This window comes from Phyllostomus hastatus, unplaced genomic scaffold (assembly GCF_019186645.2).
Source record: "Phyllostomus hastatus isolate PE091 unplaced genomic scaffold, TTU_PhHast_1.1 phas_contig_2394, whole genome shotgun sequence".
NCBI lineage: Eukaryota > Metazoa > Chordata > Mammalia > Chiroptera > Phyllostomidae > Phyllostomus > Phyllostomus hastatus.
In genome coordinates, this window is record NW_025333788.1 from 33,554 (window position 1) to 58,524 (window position 24,971).

Consider the following 24,971-nt stretch of genomic DNA (forward strand, 5'->3'; position numbering starts at 1 on the left):
TGTCTATTCCTTGGTGCCAGGCTGCTCAGCAGGCAGCTAATCAAACAGTTGCCTGGCTGCCTTATAGGAAAGACTACATCATGAACAAGATGCTTGTGACAGTTTCCCACCCACCCAACTGCTATCTGCCTGTCATTCACATGGTGATTTGGTGACTCTAAGCAGACTCAGGGAAAAGCTGGCACAGTTATGCCAACACCCAGTGTGATGCTTGCCTAGTCTGCCTGCTGCCTGGGGACAGAGGAGAGAGAGAGGAGGGACACTGGAAACTCAGGAGTCCTCTGTGTCAGACTATGTCTGGGCCATGAGTCCCATGCAGGTTGGGAGCACAGGGCAGCTGTGTCCTCCAGAGGCTCAGCTTACCAGTCTGGAGGGTGGGGCAGATCCCTGTGTGTGCAGCACCTGAGACACATTGAGACCTTGCCCACTAATACAGAAACCATCCTCATTGTCCTAGAATCTGTCCCAATGTGATCAATATTCACTCCTTTGGGGAGAATGAAGGGACATTCATGGAGAGAGGGTAGAACCTTCCCTGTGTCTTAAATTCAACTGGGCCAGAACCCTTAGTCCCAGCCAGAGGAAGTGAGACTCAGGGACCAAATGTGGAAACCATTGCTCTAAGGTTGGTGCTTCTCCAGCCCTGTGTCCAAACACTGGGACTAGCGCAATTGGCTCCAGGCTCTCCAAGGGTCTGAGTGAAGATCTGAATTTCTGCCTTTTCCCTCTCTCCCAACAGCCACCTCCACATGGACAAGGGGAACATGGGTTCATTCCCATCCATGTAAGCCCTGCACCCTCTTAGAAGGTTGGGGCAGCTGGGGACAGTGGGTTCACAGGTTGTTTTTGTGTCTTTGCACACACAAGGGGACTACAGAGGACTGGTTCTGCACCCTCTGGCAGACCGCCTCTTTGGCCTTCCACACCCTGGTTGTCCCTCTTTGTCCTGCATTCCTCCTGCCACTGTCCTGATGGCTGAGGACCTCTATCAATACTCTATGGGGCTATAGAAGGGGAAAGGCAGCCTAGGGCAGCACAGGGTACTTAGTTTCACTTCTCTTTTCCTCATTTGGGTGGAGTGCATTCAGGGTGAGTCTGTTACACATTTCCTGCTCAGAGCTGGGCAGTCTCACTGAAACCAGGCAGGAGAAACCAGAGGGATCAGAGGTCCTGGCAGGATCAAGGGCAGGACGATGGCCACCAAGGGCAGTGACCTCAGCACCAGGTCAGTTTCTGTCTGCCTTCCTTTAACTTTCTCTCTGGCTATGGTGCTGCTTTAGTACCTATTATTTATTAGACACTCCTCTAAACCCTGACCTTAACCTTGTTTATAGGAACACTCACGTGCAGTGTAATGGAATGCAGGAATATGCACTGAGGGAAGCGGATCTTTAAACAGCAGGGGGACAGCTGCAGGTGTGAGTGCAGCTGCCACAGTCCACAGGACACTTGTCTTACACCTACTGCTCTGCTGTGGAGTCATTTCGACACGGTTGTGCTTCCTGAGGTTTTGAGGCAGTGATTTGTTATTTTCTCATGACCTTTGTGCCCTCTCTTTTCCCTCAGGCCTCCTCTACTTTCACATTGGTCATTTCAAGAGGGTACTTTAGAAAATATAAAATTCAGGTTAAACATCTGACTTTTCAATGGGTGCCATGGTCCCCTACCGGACCTGCATTGGGTCAGCACCAGGCCTACTCTGGTCTCAGGCTGGGGGGTCTGGTTCTTCCTCCAGGGATCTTGGTAAGGGAGTCAAAAGAAGAGAAAGGACCAAGATACCAAAGACTAGTGCAGGTTAAGTGTTCCATTTGTACTTTCATTTTCTGCTCCCGAGAGGTTTACACATTTGGCAAAGAAAAGGCTAGAAATCCTTTCACATTAATCATCACATGGATCCATCTCATTGTTTTTAATGGCCACAAGCTACTGCATGGAATCCATGCACCATAATTCTTTACCAATGAGCTCTGAAATATAATTTTATATGTCTTTATGTTTTTGCATATACCCCAGTATTTGTGTAGTTTCAAAAACCGAAATGTGAAATTGTTGAGGGTAATAACACTCACTTGTTTATACTGCAGATCCTGCTAAGTTGCCTTTTTTATTTTCCTATGGCTGAACCACTGTATTCTCCCAGCACTGGCTGATGAGACATCTGTCCACACCCAGACTTCACAAAGGAGCTGGGTTAAGGGATATAGCCTGCTAATTTGCATTCTCTGATTACATGGGAAGTTGAACAGGTTTTGCTGTCTATTGTCTATTTAAATTGCTTCTTCTCTGAACTGTTGGTTTATTTTTGACCAGTGTTATTAGTTGAGCTGATTGTCCTTCCTTTAATGACAAGGTAGAGTTTGCTGCTTAGTTTGAACTTTACAAATATACTTTTCTTGTCTTTAATTTTGTTTCTGGTGACTTCTATCATATTAAAGCTTGAAATTTGGAGTATCTACTTGTAGTATTAATTTAATAAAATGGATACACCTTGGTTATTATAAATAAATAAAAGCAATACCAAAAGTTACTGGTGAAATTCCATGCAGCTCTACTTAAACACAGTCCTTGTGTTCTTTAAGGTGGCAGATTCAATTTCACCTCTATTTCAGAGATGCTTCCTTCTCCAATATGGTGTAAAACTTTATTTTTCAAATTTTGTGCAAAATTATTCTTTCATTGATGCAAATTGAGCTCTCACAGCTTTATATGCCCCCTAAACTTTTATTCTTTAGTTTTTTACTTTGTGTTCATAATGGTTCTCTCAAATTCTTTCTCTGAGACAATTATTTTACTTTTAGCTCTTTCTTTGGTTTTGTATAATTTCTAATTGGAAAGAGTTAATTCTGTTTGTTTTTCGAGAGTGGTCTCAATTTCCTTCCATAGCTCTGCAAGCTCAACTTTAAACCACATTTTGTTACTAAATCAAGAAATCTGCACACTGTTGCTTTATTTATATAGGTGTTTGTGTGACATTAAGTGTTTTTGGATGTCTTCCTTGACTGCTGAGTCTTTCCTGAAAGTGAGCCCTGTCTGTAGCTTGGTGTCTGTGTTCCTTCACTTTCTTTCTCTCCTGCCTGCCATGGTTGTACAGCCTACCTCACTCATGTTTGACTTTTTGCACCATTCTCATCTGGATGAATTTTTAAAAATATTTTCTGTCTTATCTGAGACTGAATTTCTTGGCATCTAATATACAGTTTGAAGGACTTATCATTTTTCTTGTCGTTTTCTCTGAGACACCACATTTGGTTAACCATCCTGTTGCCCTCTGCTCTACTGCCCTTTTCATTACCCAGTGGCCACATGTGCAGGGTCTGCTCTGTGCTCTCTCTCCCCTGCCATTGGCGTATAATATCCTCTCCTAGTGCCACAATGACTGTCAGAGTACAACAACTTCATAAGAACTTTGACATCTGGCAGAGTGCATCTTCCTATCTTCTTTTCCTTTTCAAAATGCCTCATCCTTTTGCATATCCAAACCAGCTAGTCAAAATCTTGTTGAGATTTATATTGGGATTGTAATGAATTTGTGGAATAACTGAAGAGAATTGACATCATTATGATATTGATTTTGTATCTCATTAATATGGTATATGCATACTATTAATTTAAAAATATTCTCTAGAGATTTCCAGCCAAGATGGAAGTGTAGGTATATCGCACTGTGCCTCCTCCCACAACCAAAAAAGGACAAGAAAAAAAACTTAAAAAGAAAAAAGCATGCAGAACTGCCAGAAAATCAAACTATATGGAAGTTGGACAACCGAAGACTTAAAGAAATATTCATCCAGACTGGTAGGAATGGAGGAGATGGGCAGGTGGGGCAGAGAGGACTCATGGCATGGCAGTGCCTAGAGGACTGGGGAAGGCAAGGTGGCATCTTGTGGACCAGGTGAGGTGGTAGCTGGCAGAGTGGGTGGTCTCACGTTTTCGTGCAGGTAAACCGGGAGGAACAATGGGGGAGTGAGACAGATCAAGCAAACTAGTGTTCCAGCGTGGAAAAATAAGGCATCGAAAACCCCTGATGAAAAAATGTTGTGGGGTTTTGTTTCAGCATGGGAAGCTCCCAACTCACAGGAGAGTTCGTTCAAGAGACCCACAGGGTTCTAGAATATACACAAACCCACCCACCTGGAAATCAGCACCAGAAGGGTCCAATTTCCTAGTAGGTAGTGGAGGAAGTGACTGAAAGCCAGTCAAGAGCCCAGCAAGCCACATTGTTCCTTCTTGGACCCCCATCCCCCATATTGCACCAAAATGCAGAAACATGGGTTGTCCTGCCCTGGTGAAACCTAAGGCTCCATCCCTTACTAAGTAACAGGCATGCCAACACAAAAAAAGTGGCCCAAATGGAAGAACAGATCAAAGTTCTAGAAAAAAATATAAGCACGCAATGAAGTGATAGCTAATATATCAGATTCACCGTCCAAACACTGGTATCAAGATGCTCACAGAAATAGTTGAGTACGGTCTCAAAATAGAGGAAAGAATGCACAGGGAACTTAACAGTGATGGGATGGAAACTGGAACTCAAACCAACAGTTTGGGACCAGAAGGAAGAAATGAACATTCAACAAGAACAGAATGAAAAAACAAGAATTCAAAAAATGAGGACAGTCTTAGAAACCTCTGAGATAACTTTAAATGTTGCAACATTTGAATCATAGGGGTGCCAGAAGGAGAAGAGGAAGAGCAAGAAATTGAAAACTTATTTGAAAAAATAATGGAGAACTTCCCCAATCTGACCAAGGTAATAGCCTCCCAGGAAGTCCATGAAGCTCGGAGAATCCCATAGAAGTTAGACCCAAGGAAGCACACAGCAAGGCACATCATAATTACATCACCCAAGATTAAAGAGAAGGAGGTGGATATAATCTTAAAAGCAGCAAGAGAAAATGAAAGAGTTACCTACAAAGGAGTTCCCATAAGACTATCAGCTGATTTCTCAAAAGAAACCTTACAGGCAAGAAGGGGCTGGAAAGAAGTATTCAAAGCCATGAAAAGATAGGACCTACATCCAAGATTTCTCTCTCTAGCAAAGCTCTCATTTAGAATGAAAGGGCAGATAAAATGCTTCCCAGGTAAGGTCAAGTTCAAGGAGTTCATCATCACCAAGCCCTTATTATACAAAATGTTAAAGGGATTTATCCAAATAAAAGAAGATCCAAAACTATGAGCAGTAAAATGACAGCAAACTCACAACTATCAACAACCGAACCTAAAAAAAAGAAAAAACAAACTAAGTAAACAACTAGAACAGGAACAGAATCATATAAATGGAAATAACATGGAGGGTTATAAACAGGGAGGGGGAGGAGGGAGAATGTGGGAAAAGGTACAGAGAATAAGAAGCATAATTGGTAGGTACAAAGTAGACAGTGGAAGGTTAAGAATAGTATAGGAAATGTAGAAGCCAAAGAAGTTATATGTATGACCCATGGGCATGAACTAAATGGAGGGGGGGAAAGCATGTTGGAGGAGGGGTAGAAGGCAGAAGGGAATAAAGGGGGGGAATGGTACAACTGTAATAGTATAATCAATAAAATATATTTAAAATATTTTCTAATAAAATTTATAGCTTTGACTCTAGATGTTTTATACTCATTCTGCTACATTTATTTGTACATACCTTTTTTCTTAAATCTGCATAATTTCACATCAACTTTCTAGCTGCCTGCTACTAAGATATAAAAATAAATTAATCTTTGCCACTTTCCAATTTTAGTAGCTTATATGGTGATATATATGAACTTACATAATGTATACCTAGTGACAATTTTGTTTCTTTATAATCTTTACACTTATTTTATTTTCTTTGCTTATTGTGTTGGCCAGGACTTCCAGGATTATGGTGAGCACAAGTAATGCTAGTAATCATCTGCAAATTGAGCCCAGGTCCAAAGAGAAAGCTTTTCTCATTGCCCCATTATGGTTGATGTTAGCTGTACGTTTCCTTTCTTAATATGGAAACTTGCACAGATTTTTAAAAATGTATATCTAATGTTTTTAGTGTATGAGGTGTTTCTGGCCCTGTTTTCTACACTTTTCTGCTGTTCTCACTTCCAAAGATTATTTAAATAAATTTTTTGGGGGGAATAATATTATATTTATAGAAAAGTTGTAAAGATACTCAAGAAATTTCTGTACACTTCACACCTAGTTTCACATCCTGTGATATTATGCTCTTACACTGCTGTGATACACTTATCAAAACAGAAAAACCCACATTGCTACATCCATGTCACTGAAACTGCAGACTTTTAAGATTTTAATGGTTCTTCCATTAAAGTCCTTGTTGAGTTCCAGGATTGACTCCAGGATACCACGTTGCCCTCAGTCATCCTGTCACCTATTCTATGGTCTGTGACAGTTCCTCAGTTTCTCCTTGTTTTTCATGACCCTGGGGTTTAGAAAGTACTAGTCAGGCATTTTGTTAAGTATTCCTCAGTTTTGGTTAATCTTGATTCTTTTCAGTCTGGTGTTACGGGTTTCAGGAAAGAACTCCCTGAGGAGAAGTGCCCTTCTCATCCCTTCTGTCAGGGGAGATGTCAGCCTGACTTATCACCAGGGTTGTTCACCTTGATCACTTGGTTAAGGTGGTGATCGCCAGGCTTCTTTTGCAAACTTGTTATGTTTTCCTCTCCACACTTATTCACAGAGATCCTTTTGCTGGTTGATTTTGGCTGTATCCTCAATTGTACTTGAAAAACTTACTTTATGGGTAAAATTTAGGCCTGCAGTGAAGGCATGAGCCTTTGGGCAGGATTTCTTTTGCTACATCAAGGTACCTGAGGGCACAAGCCCAAGCCCTCCATTCATTTCATCTGGATTCCCATTGGACTCTCCATCCTGTGTGGCCTGGACTTTGTTTCTGTCCCTCACATACTAAGGTTGTCAAACCCAAGGATCTGGTTCTCTAGGATCAAGAAATGCCTTGAAGTCAAATGTGGCTTCTGTGATAACTCCCTGGTTTCTCCTTCCCCTTCACCAAAGTAATAAATCCTTATACTGTTTTCATTTCCTAAATGATTAATAACATTTAAATGCTTTTGCCAACTTTCAGGTTTTATCAGCAGAAAGTGATATAGCACATGCAAGTGGAGGGTATTGAGATTTTTTAAAACTCTCCCTACTGCACCAGCAACCTATAGTCATTGATCGATGGGGTCATTGATTTGCTCTCATTTCTCAGATTATGGCTTTATTTTTTAAGTATATTTTATTGATTATGTTATTCAGTTGTCCCATTTTTTTCTTTCACTTTATTTGCCTCCAATCTGCACACCACATCTGTACAGATTCCCACCCCTCCTTATTTAATGTCCATGGGTTGTACATATAAATTCTTTGGCTTCTCTTTCCTATACTATTCTTAACCTTTCCCTGTATATTTTGTGCCTACCATTTATGCTTCTTATTCCTTGTACCTTTTCCCCCCTGCACTCCCTCCCCTGCCCCACTGATAATCCTCCATGTGGTCTCCATTTCTGTGATTCTCTTCCTGTTCTAGTTGTTTGTTTAGTTTCTTGTTTTTGTTTTTTTTCATGTTAAGCTGTTGATAGTTGTGAATTTGCTGTCATTTTTTCCTGTTCATAGTTTTGATCATCTTTTTCTTAGACAAGTCCCTTTAACATTTCATATAATGCTTGGTGATGATGAACTCCTTGAACTTGACCTTATCTAGGAAGCACTTTATCTGCCCTTCCATTCTAAATGATAGCTTTGCTGGATAGAGTAATCTAGGTGGTAGTCCTTGCTTTTCATGACTCTGAATACTTCTCTCTAGACCCTTCTTGCTTGCAAGGTTTCTTTCAAGAAATCAGCAGATAGTCTTAAGGGAACTCCTTTGTGTGTGTCTCCTTTTCTCTTGCTGCTTTTAAGATTCTCTCCTTATCTTTGATCTTGAGTGATGTAATTATGATGTGCCTTGCTTTGTGCTTCCTTGGGTCCAACTTCTTTGGGACTCTCTCAGATTCCTGGATTTCCTGGGAGTCTATTTCCTTTGCCAGATTAGGGAAGTTCTTCTTCCTTATGTTTACAAATAAGTTTTCAATTTCTTGCTTTTCCTTTTTTCTTTCTGGCACCCACCTGATTTGGATGTTGGAGCACTTAATATTGTCCCATAGGTTCCTAAGCCTCTCCTCGTAGTTTTAAATTCTTCTGACTTTATTCTGTTCTAGTTGAATGTTTATTGCTTCCTTCTGGTAAGAACCATTGATTTGAGTTCCACTTTCCTTCCCTTCACTGTTGGTTCTCTGTACATTTACCTTTAATTCACTTTTCATAGCCTTCACTTTTTCCTCTATTATGTGACTATACTCAACAATTTCTGTGAGCATCCTGATTATCAGTGTTTTGAACTCTGCATCTGACAGGTTGTCTACCTCTTCTTTGCTTAGTTGTATTTTTTTCTGGAGCTTTGATCTCTTCTTTCATTTGAGCCATATTTTTTGTCTCAGTGTACCTGTTACTTTATAAGGGGTGGAACCTCAGGTATTTGTCAGGTCAGGGCAACCTACATCATTGTGTTGTGGCTCTGTATATGGAAGTCTCTGACTGAAGAAACCCTGTGGGGGGCTCTGGTTGGTGTATCTCAGTGGATTGAGCTCGGGCCTGTGAACCGAGGAATCACCAGTTCAGTTCCTAGTCAGGGCACATGCCTGGGTTGCAGACCAGATCCCCAGTAGGGGCCAATCAGGAGGCAACCACACATGGATGTTTTTCTCCCTCTCTTTCTCTTCCCCTTGCCCCCCTTCTAAAGTCAGTAAATACAAATTTAAAACAATATTGAGTTTCCCAAACTAAAATATTTAATGTCTCTATTTATTTAGACGTTTAATTTTTCTGTACAATGTTTTATACTTTTCTGTGCAAGTCTTGCATTCCATTTGTTTGATTCTTTCTAAGAATTTAATTCTTTTGCCTTACTTTTATTTTCAATTTGAGAACCGAATTCTTAAAATTTTATGTTTCCTGGTTCTTTTATAAAAACAATATTATTTTATAAGCTGTGAGGTATTAAATATGCTTAAAGTCTTGTTATGTTGGACCTATTATTTCTATTTCTGCTGATGTTGCCAAAAAAAGTTGAAAGAAGGTTTTGAAGGGTCCTGGGTGGAACCTGACACTTGTCACTAAGCCAGTGTTAACAGCCTTGAATGTGACATTCCACACATTTTCTAACATTTGTTTCAAAGTTTACCCATAAGATTTTATTACTTTGATTTATATAAAAATGAGGCCATAATATATTAATCTGAACTTGATGTTTTTGTTCATCTATAAAACTATGATCTTCTCCTTGATCTCACCTTTAAGTGGAATCTAATCCACAAAACAAACAAGCAAGCAAAATATAACCAGAGACATTAAAATCAAGAACAATCTGACTCTAACCAGAGGGGAGATGAGAGAGGATGATGGGAGGGGGAGGGGGATGAGATTTCAGGAACAGTTGTTCCTGAAGGTGAGGAACACATGGAGAAAACCAAGGGTGGGTGGAATCAGGGGGAGGGAGGTAGGGCTGCCTGGTGTGGGAGAGAGGGATGGGGGGAAAAACACAGACAACTGTACTTGAACAACAATAAAATTAAAAAAAAAGAAGTAAAAAAGGTAAGGGTGAACTATTTGAGAGTTGTTTCAGGCAGCTAACTTGTACAAATCTATGTTACTTTCAGATGTTATGGTTATAGTATTTGCCTGATTTTTAAGAATTTATAAGTTGTTGTAACTTATTATTCAAAATAAATGTTTACTCTTGTAATCAATTTTGTAAAAAAACCCCCATGATATTCCATCTAAATTAGTAAAAGGAAATAGGTATGTAATACTCCACTAGTATGTATTTATTATAATATATTAAACCATTTATATGAATGGAAAATCATATTGTTTTCAGGTTTGGTGGTCATATTAAGTTTTTATTGTTGGTTTTTGCTATTGAAACAATGCTTCAATAAATGCTTTTGTACCTACAGGGTATCTGATAAAAAATATTTACTTGTGATATATGTGTCTAGTACTCAAGAAAATCAATGGACAAAACAAATGAAAATCTCTGTCTTAATGGCATATGTATATTTAGGGGGAAGAGTGACAGTAAGAAAATAAATTTTAAATAAAATACAGAAGTAATTAATTTAATATGTTAGGGAGGGCTAAGACATGGTAGAAAAAAAAAGAAAACAGAGGGAGCTAAATTAGGAATTGGGACTATAAGGTCAGGGTGAAGGAGCTGAAGTTTTTATTTCAAATAAATTGATCAAAGCAGGTCCCATTGAGAAGGTGACATGGAACAAGGACCTTAAGGAGATGAGGCAGTTAGTTCACTAAATGGATATCTGAACAAAGAACACTCTATGCAGGGGAGACAGCACTAAGTTTCTAGGGCTCACGTGTACCTGGTGTAGTCAAGGAACAGCAGAGAGGCAGGTTTGGCCAGAGGAAGTGAGCTAGGGGACAGGGGAGAAGAGCTGGACTATTTCGGGCCCCTTGAGTACTGTAAGAACTTGTCTTTCTTCTGAGGGGGAAATAAGGCACCACTGAAAGTTCTGGAACTCTAGTTTCTGTAAGTTGCAAACTGGTGTTTTTTATTTCCATAGGCTAGGTTCCCAAAGTGGGGTGACTACTGGACCAATATGGACTCTATCTTTGAATTTATTGCAATATGTTTTCAGTAAAGTCTTTAGCAATTTCTGCTCATACCAGCAATGAACGTCTGCTTCTCTGAATCTTCTCCATCGCTGCTTTGTCACTTATGAAGTTGTGTTTGCCAATTTAGTAGGCAAAAAGGGATGTTTATCTTATATGAATACTTATGTTTATTGGACATTTTAGTTTTCCCTAAGTTGCCTGTTCAGGTCCATTTTCTTTGGCATCATAAGTCATACTTTATGAACTAACAAGCAAAATAGATAAAGGACAGGTTTACAACTGTTGGGTGTATGTGGCTGGGTGGAGGGTGGAGGGATTGAGCAAAAAAGAAAAAAAAAGAGGAAGAACTCATGCCAGGGGAAGGGGGGTGGGTTATGGGGGGATGAATGGTGATGGACAGAGGCTTGACTAGGGTGGTTAACACACAATACAGTGTACAGATGATGTGTTGCAGAAATGTACACCTGAATTAGGTCCAGGGGATGTAACTAATAAAACTGTCAGCTGATTTCTCAAAAAAACCTTTTGAGGCTAGAAGGGATTGGCAAGAAATATTCAAAGTTGTGAAAAGTGGGGACCTACAGCCAAAGATTGCTCTACCATTTTGTCATGGTATCCTTTCTCTCCAGAATGTCTGCAGAGGACCAGGACATATATAACAGTGTTAAGGAGACTGCAGGCAAGCTCTTCAAAAGGCATAAGGTGGAAATTTCAAATGCAATAAAAACACCATTTCCTTTCTTTGAAATGCTCCGGGACCATGAATTCATCACTAATGAAAAATATAACGTAAGTGAGGTTTACTTTGTCACAATCTGGCACACAGCGCTAAACTTTGTTTTTGTTCTGATATATTTGAAGTCAAATGTCAGAGAACAATCAGACAACTGAGGAGTCTCCTGTGAGTGGGGACCTTCTCATGTAGTGCTGTAAGTGTTCCTAGAGGTCAGAAGGGAGAAGAGAAACAGGCATTACTGGAAACAGTCCTGCTCCTAACTGAAGGGAATAGTGCCCTGTGGTGCCCCCAGAGTTTGGTGAATAGCCCTGGAGACAGGTTGGATCCACACATGAATAATGCCTTGTAGGATTTATGTATATAATATAGCACAAATTAGGAAAAACAGTAATTTTAATGAATGGAGGAATAAGCTTAATGATTTCATTTAATGAAATAATAATTGTCACAACATTTCATTTCAATAAATATCAATTTAAATATTTAGATTGAGAACATTAAAATCCCCAGAGAATAAATGTCTGGTGACATTTTTTTCCTATTTTTTTCCTTTTCTGTTGGTATTTCTGGAGTATCAGAATTCTGTTAATTTTAGCAAAAAACTTAAGCATAAATGCAGAGTACAAGTTTTGTCTTTCCCTATGAATATGCTTACTTTATGGCAAAGTTCACAGGAAGGGAAAGATCATCAGCTGGCTTGCCTGAGCCCTTCTAGGCTGAGTCTGTCCTGGGGAAGGGACAAGTGTTTTCCAGTCAAAGGAAGAGCAGCTCATCACCTGCTAAATCGATTCCTAAAACATTTGGCTGGGCTCTGCAAGGGATACACATCACTTAACATGAACCTATTTTTGTTCTACAAAATTGTTCCTCCTTCTATCTACTATAAATGAGGATAAGGAGATTAAATTCACAAACAGATGTTTTCTAGGGAGACAGATTTAGTTGTTCCACTTAGTAGTCATACAAACATATACAAATTCTAAACTTTTACATCAGAAGATACTATCTAGGGAAATTGTCATACATTAACAATAAAATCACTATCTGGGGGCTGTTCTGTATTTATATTTTCCCCATTCACTATTTTTTAAGGAGTATCAAGCAAAGCTTATGCGAATTCCTGTAACAGCAGCTGTATATGATATTCTTAATGAACTGCAGGAGACATTTGACTTGCCCCTTCTGCGTGATTTGTTCAGCAATACCATCATGGAGAACTATCCTGATTTACGTCGCAGTTACACAATCTTCAAAAGAGGTAATTAGGTTTATTACTAACTTTTTGATGTCCATGGCCAATTTTTTTCCACAAGTATATACTGAGTTCCTACCATGTGTCAAACACTGTGCTAGGCAGTGGAGCTACAGCAGTTAAGAAGCAGACATAGCATGAGCCTCTCAAAGCTTATAACATAATGGACACAGTATAATACCCACCAGGTGGTCTGTTTAACTAGGCATTTAGACTCGCAGGGCACGCAGAGACACAGTGGCATCAGATTTACTTGGAAGAACAAATGACAAGAAAAATAACATCCCTAAAGGGTGGTGTCAGTCACTGCTCTTCTGTGAGACCCTTTGTAGTGGTCCACACAGCAGTTCATCGAGTCAAGTACTACCTGCCTCGAGTGACAGCTTAGCTATGAGTGGAGGATCCACCATGTCCTAGCCACACCATGTCCATGGGAGTCGGTGTCACATGTAACAACTCTACAATCATAACTTACCGCAACCCCAAAGGAAAGAGCTAACTTACAAGAGTCATGACATTGGAGGAAGACCAAATATGGCTTAGAGTTCATACCTAGTCCCTCCCAGGTCACAGGCAATCTCCTTATATACTGTCACTGCTCGTTTTTTACCCTAAACCCAGTGTTGGCCTAGTAACACAGAGGGAGGCCACCTTCATCAGGTTTCCAGAGTAATGAGCAAGAAAATTAACCCAAAGTCAAACTTGCTTTTAAAGAAGGGGAAAAGGTTTTATTATCACATTCTCCACAACACACGTGGAAATTCTGAAACATGCAATTTGAGGTGATGTCACTATTCTGGATGGAGATCTCTAACTGTCTTCTTCTCTTGCCTTCTCTCAGAGATATCAAACATAAGCAATTACCTGGAAAGTGATGCAGAAGAAAATGAGGGGAGATCTGGTATTCAACTAAGCCTTGAACAAGGTGATTGCAACCAGATAAAAACCGATTCTCATCTGCTTAGAGGAAAGGAGAAAGGGAGGTGGGCTCTGAGGCCAGAGTAAGGTTTGGGAATCTGGGGAGAACTATAGAGGAACCTGGAAAAGGCAGAGGTGGGTATATGTGTGAGCATTGGCCCAGAGGTCAATCTTGTAGGAGTAGCTGTGACAGGAGACCATGAGCCCAATAATCAAGACAGGAACCCAGAGTGTCAGGAAACCAGATTTAACAAGAATGCTGACCTGGAAGTAATTGTGATTTAGAAAAATCCTGTAAGAGATCAGCGTGAAGCTGTGGAGGACTAGGAACTGTGGGCACAAAGTCAACATTACATAGGAGATCCTTGATGATGACAGAAAATGGGACTGATTTAAATATAGGGGATGCCGTTCAAGAGCAGGAATGTTCAAGGACATAGGCAGGCATATGAGGAAAGAAGAGGGGAAGTGGTAAGATGTGGAGGAGAAGATGGTTATAATTTGAGGGAGAGAGAGAAGGAAGAGAAATGAAAGACAGGAAAAGGAGGTAAAGGACACAATAAAACAACCATATTTTTAAGAGCTTACTTATTGAGCATTTACTCATGCAGTTGTGGGCTTAGTGCTCACACCTGCCCTTGGGGAGCAATCTCACTATCTGCCCATTTGTGAAAAAGGACTGAAATCTAGAGAGACTGTGTATGCATTTGGCTTGGGGTCAAATAGGCAACACAAACCTAGATATTCTGAACCCTAGAGCCTGTGTTCCTAACCCTGTACACACCAGATAGTCTCATGGAAAAGACAGAAGCCTGAGTTAAAAACAGGAAACATAAGTAGAAAGAAACACAGAAAGAAGAATACCAGGAGCTGGAGGAAGTGCAGGAAATCAGACACTGAATCTCATGAAAAGTCCAGCAGTACAGAAAAACAGGCATGCAGAGTCATGGTGTGGTGTGAAGGGAAGTGGGGAAGAGAGAACAAGATTTTGTAGAAAGTAAGGGCACCAGTCAAAGGCAGCTCTAAAACAATAGTTCATGGTGACTTTGGGTGACATGAAAAGCCATCTGCAGTTACTGAGTGGCTTGTGAAGAATCTCAGTAAGATGGCCTGGCTGAGGCCAGCAGTGGAGTGGATGGCTAGAGTCACAGGGGAACCCCGAGGTCCAGATGAGACCTGTATTAATACCTGGGGGAGGGGATCATCAAGTCTTACCTTGTAAAGGTTTACATGGGACTAGAGGAAAACAGCACAGCTCACACTTCAATTTCTGAAATTAATTTCTACTTTCTTCCACCAGGAACTGACAGAAACTCATATCCAAACCTGCCTTGGAGTGGCCCTCATTCCCTGAATTACACTGGTGTGTTTCTAGTAACTATTTTATGATCATTTCCTATTCTTGTCTTATTCTGGCATGTGCTATGGGGGTGAGGGGTAGGGCTGATTCTTTTTAGTGCTGATTGTCCAGAATAGTCATTCTTTACATCTGCATTTTCCCCAAAGATTTAGATAACAGAGTCTTCCTTTTCCTGGTTTTTGGGAGGGCTGGCTCTTCTGTACCTCCTGCATGTGCTGCCAGCTCCTGCCATCCTTGGCCTGGACCTATTGCCTGTGCACCTGGTTTCACAAGCCTTCTGCTTCTGTCTCGCTTAACACTGGCTGCAGCCTTGCTTTGATGTCACACCCAGCAGTGGCCAGCACTGCCGTGAGAAGAGTGGGGTAGGGATAATGAGTGTTCCTCCTGGGCCAGGATCTCTCATGTGTTGGGTCCCTTACACAGGACCACGGACACCATGTGAATCTGTGCAAACCCTCTCCCTTCAACTCCAGGGCTGCAGGCCTGGAGCTGCTCTAAAACACCCTGGAAGGCATATTATGTAGCCTCCACTGGGATGTGTTATTCAAGAAAGGATGTTTTAAATTAATAAGACATTTTTATTAAAAAATTTGCAGAATGATTTTTGAGAGCACCTTTATACTTTTCACAAGTCATGTTTACTCAAAAAGTTAATGTTTAAGAGTATAAAAAATCCAACATGCATCAATCCATAGTTTAGTACTTTATGTACCAGTGAGCTGGTGGGAACAGGAGGGGTGAGAGGAAGGAACAGTGGTGAGTAATGGGCAGAAAAGGGTTTCACTGTGTGTGTGTGTGTGTGTGTGTGTGTGTGTGGGGGTGTGTGGGTAGGTGTGGGGGGGGGAAGGAGCAGTGACCCAAATATTGCAAACAAACCACCAATAAATGTGTCCAAGAGTCTGACTCATCTAGGAAGGTTGACTGTGACAAGCACAGGGGCGGAAAGGGCTGTGTCTTGTGCCCCTCCTTCCAAGAGGGGGCTCCAAAGAACTATGGATATTGCATTAGAATGCACCAGGGCCCAAGTTCTATGTTAAAATTGTGAGAATTAATTTAGTAAATAATATTTTTTATAAATTACTTTGCTTAGAAAAATAGTTCTAAATGAAAAAAAGCCAAGCTGCAATGAAAGTAATGTTTATCCATTCATACACAATTGGGGTTGGTGGGAAGAGAGTGGGATGGGTCAATGGAGTCAATAATGCACAGAGGAGGTTCACTGTGGGGAAAGGGGGTGTGCAGGTCCTGGGAGGTTTACTCAGATTCATTCCTTATCTTTTTCCTGCTCTGCTCTGCCCTCTAACTCTGGCCACAGACCCCTGCAGACTTGCTTGCCAGCTCCATTGTACTGCGTCCAGCTGAGTTCCTGACCTGGTAGACAGTAGCAAGACATTAAAGGATGGGAGCAAGGGAGAAGCCGGTATATATTGCTGTCACTTTCTCGGGCCTCAACTCTGGCAGTAGCTGCATCTTCCCCATGACACCACTTCCCACCAAGCAGGCCAGCCATAGTCCAGCTTGTCCCTACCCAGTGACCTTGGGATATGACCTTGGCACAGACCTCACCCTTAGTCCTTCACATACCTTGCTCTTGACCATTTTGAGAGCTGCCACATTCTTCCATTTGGGCTTCTCGGCTCTTCCATCAGCTGTATAACTAATCATCTGGACTAAATTCCCTCTGCTCTAAAGTTTAGACAGCTTCTTATTGTATTTTCCTGCTGGACCCTGATTGATGCAGGAAACAAATTAAATATCTATGAATCAAAATGTTGTCTAGGTACAGCCACATCTGATATTGGACTCTCAAATGACATGTCTGAAGAAGAGATAAGTGTGATTGTTGATACAACCACTGGCAACAACGATGCCCTAGAAAGCCAACAAGCAAATGAACAAATTGCCCAGGTGTCTGAGCCAGTAGGTAAGACTGAATGTTTGGGTTGGATGAGTGTGGAGGGGAACGGGCAGGTGGAGGGACTCAGTGTGGTGGATACAGTCACAAGAGTAGAACTTCAGTAATGATAAGAATGCTTAAGATGGAGAAAACATAAAGACAAAATTGATATAGAAAGGGCATTCACAGGTCACAAAAAACAATTAAGAAATACAGTAGGAGAAAGTAAGAAACATTGTAGAGAATGGATAAACTGAAGGTTCACATAGGGCACAGCAAGGTCAGGTCTAGGGGTGAGGCAGGAACCCAAAGGCTTGTGAAGAGGATCTCACTCTCAGTACCTCCTGTGCTGTAGACGACTACTTTGCTTCACCCTGGACCCTGCTGGGCCCTGGCACACAGTGATATAATAAATGTAGAGAAATAAGTATGAATAGAAAAACACACAGAGAAATAAATATCAATAAGTAGAAAAAATGGGGAAACACCAAGAGAACTGTGTCAAGAATATGTCAAGGACAATGAGTGAAAAACTGATAGAGAATGGACCAGGTAGAAAGAGAGAGGACCAGGCATTATCTGATTGGAGGAGACAGTCACCACATAGAAGGCACAAAGGGCTGGTCTAAGATTTTATTTATTTATTTTTTAGAGAGGGAAGAGAGGGAGAAAGAGAGAGAGAGAAACATCAATGTGTGGTTGCTGGGGGTCATGGCCTGCAACCCAGGCATGTACCCTGACTGGGAATCAAACCTGCGACACTTTGGTTCGCAGCCTGCGCTCAACCCACTGAGCTACACCAGCCAGGGCTACAAAGGGCTGTTCTTAATACCATTGAAAGGTAAGGTGTCCATAGTGATGAAAATGCCCCAGAAGCCCTCTTAGATAAAAATAGGCCTATCCTTTGAAAAGTAGAAACAAAAGTAAAAAAAAAGAAAACAGAGTTAAAAGAAGGACAGAGTTGACCAACAGGAAAGGTGAGGGTTGGGGTGTTCTTTCTGCAATGGGATTCCAGGGAGAAGGGTTTAACTGCAGTAAAGATCCTCACTCCCTTTGGGGAAACAAATGAAATTCTTCATTAATTGTAATTTGGTCCAGAGCAGAGCTACCCCCACCATGGAAACCAAATCAATTCTTGCTGTGCAGATCCAGTGGTTATAAAGAAGGAAAAGTCATTTTTTTACTTCAGGAGGTGAATGGGAAACCCAAGCAAGGACTGACTATAACCAAGCATCTGACATAATAGGCAAGGCTGACTGAAATAATGTGTGATGTGCATCTTAGTACCAGGCAGGTATCTGGGACACATCATAGGGCCCATGGAGCCAGTCGTGCTGGCCTGGGTTAGAGGTAGGAGGGGGAGGGCACCAGTGCCTTATGCAGCAAGTTCAGCAAAAAATTGTCCCCAGTAATTGGAAAAATATCTACAACAGAAAAGGTAATTTTATGTATTGATGTCAGAGAGTATATTTATGATTTTAGAGAGAGGAGGGTATTGGGATAAGAGTTAAAGAAAAGGGAAATAATTCAGAGAGCCAAGATATTCATGAAAGGGGATGAAAAAAAAAAAACTTAAACATGAAGACAAGGAGAGATATAAGGAGATACTTTCTCCTTCACCAGAAACAGGCACAATTAGCAAAATTGGGGTGAACCAAAAAGAAAGTGAAGAACAAGACTTTGCTTGGAGTGATGGGCACACGATGCAGTGCGCAGATGATGTCTTATTGATGTGTAGACTTGAAACTGGTATAGATTTGTGAAACAATATCCCCCTAATAAGTTCAATAAAAAATAACAAATAATATTTAAAAATACATAATTTGATTCCATTTTTGAAATTAGGCTTTGTGTATACTTCTTTCTGATCCATCTGTCTCATTTAATAGATATTTAGATATATTTGAATAAAAAAAAGTGAAAAGCGGTAGAATGAAGTTGGAAGTAATAGAGAGTGGAGGAAAGAAGTAAAATGGGGGTAGGGGCTAAGAGGTAGAGTAAGAATAAAGGTAGGAGACAGGGTGACTGTGGGGTAAGAAGAGCTGCAGGATGAGCACAGCTGCCCTCTGTGCCCACATCTCACCACCTCCTGTGTAGGACCTGGAGCAACCTGCAGGCCACACACATTTAGGCCCAGACCACAGTAATCTCAGTAGCTTCTAGGCCCTCCTAGTGCCCTCTTTAAGGGGTTTCCTATCTGTGGGCTCCTTGGTGCCACCCTGAAACACTAAAAGTGGTGATCATCCTCTGTGTGGTGATCATCAGTGAAGCCTCCATAGAATCTGAGGATGGAGATGAGTCCCCCCTCCCCCAGGCCTCCACCTCAGCACTGAAAAGAAAACCTCCTAAGGAAGTTGGAGCTCAAGGCTTGGGCTGCAGCAACCTGAACTGAGTTAAGAGCTGTTGACATACTGAGATGACAATAGAAGGGGTAAGAGGTAGAAGGGAGACAAGTGTAGGATGGTAAGACTCAAATCGAGCAGGGAAGCCCCCTTGTTGGTGACTGGTCTGTGCTCTGGGGACAGTAAATGGAGCATCACTAACCTAAAAGTCAGGTGATTTAGAGGGCAGATGTGCAGACCATGATATACATGGGTTTTGCAAGCAAGATGTTTCCAACTTTCTATTAGGGAATTTCCTACTGAATTGGTTTTTTGGTCACACACTGAGACACCTGAAGTGTCCTATTCTTTTGTGCAGTGATCGATAACATTGAGAGGAAGAGAAACCCAAGAAGCCTCTAGTTCATGATTCTGAATTGCACCAGATGGGAAGACTAAGATTGTATTTCTGGACAACAAAAATCCAGAGTCTAAATCCAGAGCTCTGTATTCTTAATGAATTTTACTCTGACATTCTCCATATACATTAATTTGATTACTTCTGGGACACCATTGTGAGCATGGAACTTCTTTGACTCTATTGGAAAATAGGAGTAAGCAGGAGGCATTATAAACTGTGATTTAATTAGATGAGCCCAATCAGTTGATATATTAAAAATGTAGTAATAATACACTATACTAGTAAATGGTCGTCTTACTATACACTGTCATATCTATTAATGCTAAAGAGCTACTATTGCTAATAATATACTTAGTCTCTACAAACATGCTTTATATTTCACAGAGAATAGGAGCACAGTATTTCTGTATTTGTGGACAATATTATCATTAGTACCAAGCTTAAAATATCCTCAAAGAGTCACTGGTGCTGATATTTAATTATTAATGGAAAAACTGGCTCAGACCAACATCTTAAGTCCAAATAATACTTAAACTATTGGTTTTCATTTTGATTTTCATAGGGCTTTTGTAAATAAAGGCTCATTTTGTTTTCATAAAAACCTTAACAGGGAAATAGGTTATCTGAGCATTATAGATGAGGACACTGGTTAATAATGATTGGAGGTCATTTACAAATTCACATGAAGAGCAAATGGGAGAGCAGGACAGGATCCCAGCATTGTGATCCTGAGCACCAGAACTGGGTTCAGTTGCAGGAAAGAAAGAAAATGCTCATCTCAGCATTGAGATGATCACAACAGTTGTCATTGAGATGACAACCCTATCTGCTGTGTGGGTTGTCATAGAATTTGTAAGACTGTTGCAAACAAATAACTGTTATCTCCATTTTACTTTATGGAGTATATGGACTTAATAAAGTCACTTACATCTGGAAACATACATTGCAAAAGAGGTAAAAGCAAATAAGAAATGTTCATGGTTTATTTCATTTAACCGGGCTATGAAAGACAAATATCATATGATCTCACGTATAAGTAGAACCTAATCAACAAAACAAACAAGCAAGCAAAATATAACCAGAGACTGAAATTAAGAACAAACTGACAATAGCCAGAGGGGAGGTGAGAGGGATAGTGGAGGGGGAGAGGAGGAGGGGTTTTCTGGAACACAAACTAAGGACACATGGACACATGGTGGGTAGGATGTAGTCTTGGAGGGAAAATGGAAACAATTGTACTCAAACACCAATAAAAATTTTAAAAAGAAAAAGAAATGTTTAAGGTTACAAATGAACAGTGTTTTCTACAAAAGATCACTTCCAATTTTTTTTCTCTATCCTTTATAGTAAAATGCAAATTTGCAATAAATTAAGATAGTTTGTATTTTACTGTTGTGTTAATTAGGCTAATGGCTGTGACAAATAAACCCAAAGAGGTTTTAAATATGGAACACAATAGAATTTAGAAGGGGAGAGGAGGGCTCTCTTTCACAAAGTCATTCTGGGAAGCAGCCAAGTGACACAGCCTCCTTCTCAATGCCAGATTTATAAGACCACCTTGGGAAAGAAGCAGAGCTAATATTTACTACAATAACAAACTCAAACACAAATCCATAAAGCTACATGTAAAGGAAGAGGGAGAATGCAGTGCAGAATGTGGAGAGCCACGGTAATGCAGAGGAGCCCAATGAAAGTGAAATATCTTTGCCAGGGCAGCAGCTGCATGCGTCACCAACACTTAAGAAAAAGGGAGCTATGACTACGTGGGGAGCTAAGACAGTTGTACTGATGCCTGGTGTCCCGGCTAATGCATTCTGATTTTGGGGGGAGGGGTTTGAGAGGTGTAATAAAGGTAGACATTCTGTGGTTATGTATCAAAAATACCACTGAAAGACTCTGAAACTCTGGAGATTTGTGGAATAAAGTTTTCTAAGTACCCTTATGACTTTGTAGAAATGACCTCAACACAGAAGAAAGTTTTACATGTGCAACTGTGAAATGAAACAGAACGAAAAACTTCTCTTTCAGGGTCAAAAAACCACAAAGAAGAATATGTAGATTTTCACTCTGAAATACTTCCTGTGACCTGTGGAGAGATGAAAGGCATGTTATATAAGAACAAGTTGGAAGAAGGTGGGTTTAATGGTGTACTTTAATTTGAAATACTTTTATAAAGGAATCACAAGAATTAATGGAATTACCCATGTGAATTTCCAGTCAAATTGAAGGCCCACTGTGGCTTGAAAGAAGGAAGGGATCCCTAAGATGATATTTTTTATACTGTAAGCAGTGCTGCATAGCAAGTGCTCACCCTCACGTGCAAGTGCCCATGAGGATGCCCAAAGAACCAAAGAGAAGTTCAGGAATGTCAGTCTCAGGGTTCAAAATACTACATTTTTTACTTTGAATCAGATATAACAGGGAAGAGGCCCCAGACTCCAAATTCGCATCCTGTATCCCATCTGGATAATCACCACCAGGACAGGGTGTTAGATGTAGTGAGGAGACCACAGAGTTTAGAGTCAGAAAACCTGCATCCCAGCCTCAGCTCTGCTGAGAGTGACAGTGTGAAGACTGGGACCTTCCTGAGCCTGAAACTTCCCATCTAAGAAATGGATAATAATGTCCTGCCTCCTTGTGTGACTTTGAGAGTTAGTTTACATAATGAATATAAAGTGTTTTGTGATTTTACTACTGTAAAGCTTTTCAATAATTGGCTACTATGATGAGTTTCATATCAGATTTCTCATAAAATGGATAGTGAAAACTAACTAATATAATTGTCTGTATCATAACTATTTCTTTAAACAGCTTTGGTGAGATATAACTCACATATAATACAGTTCCCCACTTAGGGTATAGAATTCATTGTTGAGGTTTTTCTTTGCTTCTATCTTCTATATGTTCAAAAGATTATGCAACCACCATCACAATCTTATTTTAGAACATTTTGTCCGTCCTAAAGGAAAACTAATGCCTCTCAGTAGTCAATGCCAACTTCCACCCCCACCCCACTGCCCAAACCTAAGCAACCACTAATTTATTTTCTGACCTATAAACTGGTTTATCTAAGCATTTCTTGTCAATTAGCTCATATAACATGTGCCTTTCTGTGACTGGTTCTTTCACACAGCATAATGTTCTCATGGTTCACCCATGTAGTAGCATGCATTATATTTCTTCCTTCATGATGCCAAATAACATAATATTGCATGGTCTGGATGTGCCATATTTTGTTTATTTATCCATTTGTTGGAGTTTTTCCACTCTTTGGCTATATGAAAGGTGTTGTTTTGAACATTCATGTAAAGCATTTTTGAGAGCATATTCTTCAAAATTCTTTTGAGTATGTACTCAGTGTTGAACTTACTGAAGAAATGCTAAACTGGTGCACAGCATTGCACCAGGTTATATTCCCACTGGCAGAGTCTTGGGGCTCCAATTTCTCTACATTCTCACCAACACTTATTATTGTCTGTCTTTCATTATGGCCATCCCAGTGCTTATAATGTAGTATCTCATTGTGGATCTGACTTTCCTTTTTCTAATGACTAATGTTATCATGACTGTCTATTATATATAACTTAAGTTTTCCACTGAGTACTATTTCCCAATTACTTACTGTTGGCTACCTGTGATTTTAGGGATGGAAAATCACTGCTCAGTAATGCCTTTAAACTTAGATGGGGAAGCTGCTGTAATGGAGGGCACAGGTGTTGCCCGGGTGCCATTCTGAGCAGCAGGGCTCCCACCTGAGGTCTTGGTCCACGGTGAGGTTCTGCCTGCACATTGCCCCACGGCCACCAGAGAGTCTGGCCTGTTCTCTGTCTCCAGAATTCAATAGCAAATTGAAATTGTCTTGTTATGCAAAGTCACATTCTTCTCCTTGTAGGTAACTTTAGAATACTTGTATAATGTTTAACAGATGCTAATGATCACTTTTTGTTGTTGTTGTTTCATAAAGGTCAAAGATATGTGTGCACAAATCAGGAAATCTTAAAGGGGATATATAGATGGGGTTTGGGAATTCTGGTGTATAAAAGGGAAGGTCAGACTCTCCTAATATTGATCCTCAGCCCAAATTGGGTGACTTCAGATCCAGGGTGGTGGGAGGCCAGTGTCTGAGCTCTGAGGACAAAGAGGTGCCAGGATCAACTTGTCCCCGGTCTTACAGGATCCACGGTGAAGTGCATAAAGACAGAGGATGGAAACTGGTTCACCCCCCAGGAATTTGAAGCTGCAGGGAACTATAAAACGTTCAAGAAATTGGAAGAACACTGTGCGCTGTGGTGGGAAAACCCTAAAACGGCTGATGGAGGTATTTGAGTGATGGGCAGGAGGTGTAACCTCCCTTGTTGTGGTCCAACATAAGGTCACCTATTGACTACCCAATACATGGGTTGAGCTATCTGTAGAGCCCTGAGGCCTCTGACTTTACACTTTCCTAGGGGAGAGTTGCCTGACCCTCACACCTCAGTCCAAGGCAGCATATCAGTTGTCAAAGGGGCTCTTTCCGGGTAGGTTCAGGAGCTCGAGGAAGGAAAGGTCATGCTGACTCTGGTGCTTGCAGACAATTTTAGGCACTGAAGTAAAGAGGACTGTCTGCATTCAAACAAGTGGGCAGAAGGCACTTTGGGGAAAGAATGGCATGGAAACCATAACCATGATCAACTTAGTTCTGTGGGTTGAGGTAGATGGATTGTGTATGCTTTGACCAAATCCATCAAACTGGGGTTGTATGCAGTGTAATTTAATGTCAGGCTAGAAAGTTTAAATTCATATCATAATGCACAGAATGAGGGAGGTCTCCTGAGGTGTGAAATGGCATATTTAAAACAGTATCTCAGACAATGTGGGGATTTGAAATGACTTCACTGTCTTTTAGCCCAAGAAAGGTATAGTCAACCTGCAAGGCTGAGCTCCCATGTCACTCCTGTCTGAATATTCCTTGACTGACCTGCCCATGGTCACCCCCGTCCCTGGGTCCCCTGAACTCACTATTGAGGCCCTTCTCACACTATCTTACTCTTATCCTTCCATGCATTCCCTTTGTCTCTTTGGACACTCCTAGGGTTTGTCCTTTGTCTGCCCAAAACTATCCATGTGTCTGACACCATGTAGGTGTGGGGCATGTGTATGTCAGTTGAATAGTCCTGGTGTGAAGAGGCAGGTCTGAGTGATACTGATGGGAATGGAAAGGTGTCAAAGAAATTGTGATTGAAAACCTTTGAAAACTTAGGGAAAAAACAGACGAGCAAGGAAATACATTCTGAAAATGATTTTCTGGGTTCCATGGATGAATTCTAGAATAAGTACAAGTGAGGAGAGAGAGATTTTTTTGCCACTGAGCTGATAGTATGATGTCCAGAAGAAATTTTTACAAGGAGGTTAATACCAGACTCACAGAATATTA

The 24,971-nt window shown here is 40.8% G+C and overlaps 1 protein-coding gene across 1 annotated transcript; it reads left to right on the plus strand.

Moving 5' to 3' along the window:
* The first annotated feature begins 1,097 nt into the window (after window positions 1-1,097).
* On the plus strand, window positions 1,098-23,884 carry LOC123817926 (nuclear autoantigen Sp-100-like). Its single transcript, XM_045837706.1, has 8 exons — window positions 1,098-1,225; window positions 11,283-11,442; window positions 12,482-12,647; window positions 13,483-13,566; window positions 14,860-14,922; window positions 16,700-16,843; window positions 21,587-21,691; window positions 23,733-23,884. The coding sequence occupies exons 1-8, from the start codon at window positions 1,194-1,196 to the stop codon at window positions 23,882-23,884; spliced, it is 906 nt and encodes a 301-aa protein (XP_045693662.1). The 5' UTR covers window positions 1,098-1,193.
* The last annotated feature ends 1,087 nt before the right edge of the window (window positions 23,885-24,971 follow it).

What these genes read in the sequence shown, in the direction of transcription:
- LOC123817926 (XM_045837706.1), top strand. Translation starts at nt 1,194, where the DNA reads ATGGCCACCAAGGGCAGTGACCTCAGCACCAG. An exon ending in GGCAGTGACCTCAGCACCAG is followed by an intron (nt 1,226 to 11,282) that starts GTCAGTTTCTGT and finishes CTTTCTCTCCAG; the next exon opens with AATGTCTGCAGAGGACCAGG. An exon ending in TCAACTAAGCCTTGAACAAG is followed by an intron (nt 13,567 to 14,859) that starts GTGATTGCAACC and finishes TTCTTCCACCAG; the next exon opens with GAACTGACAGAAACTCATAT.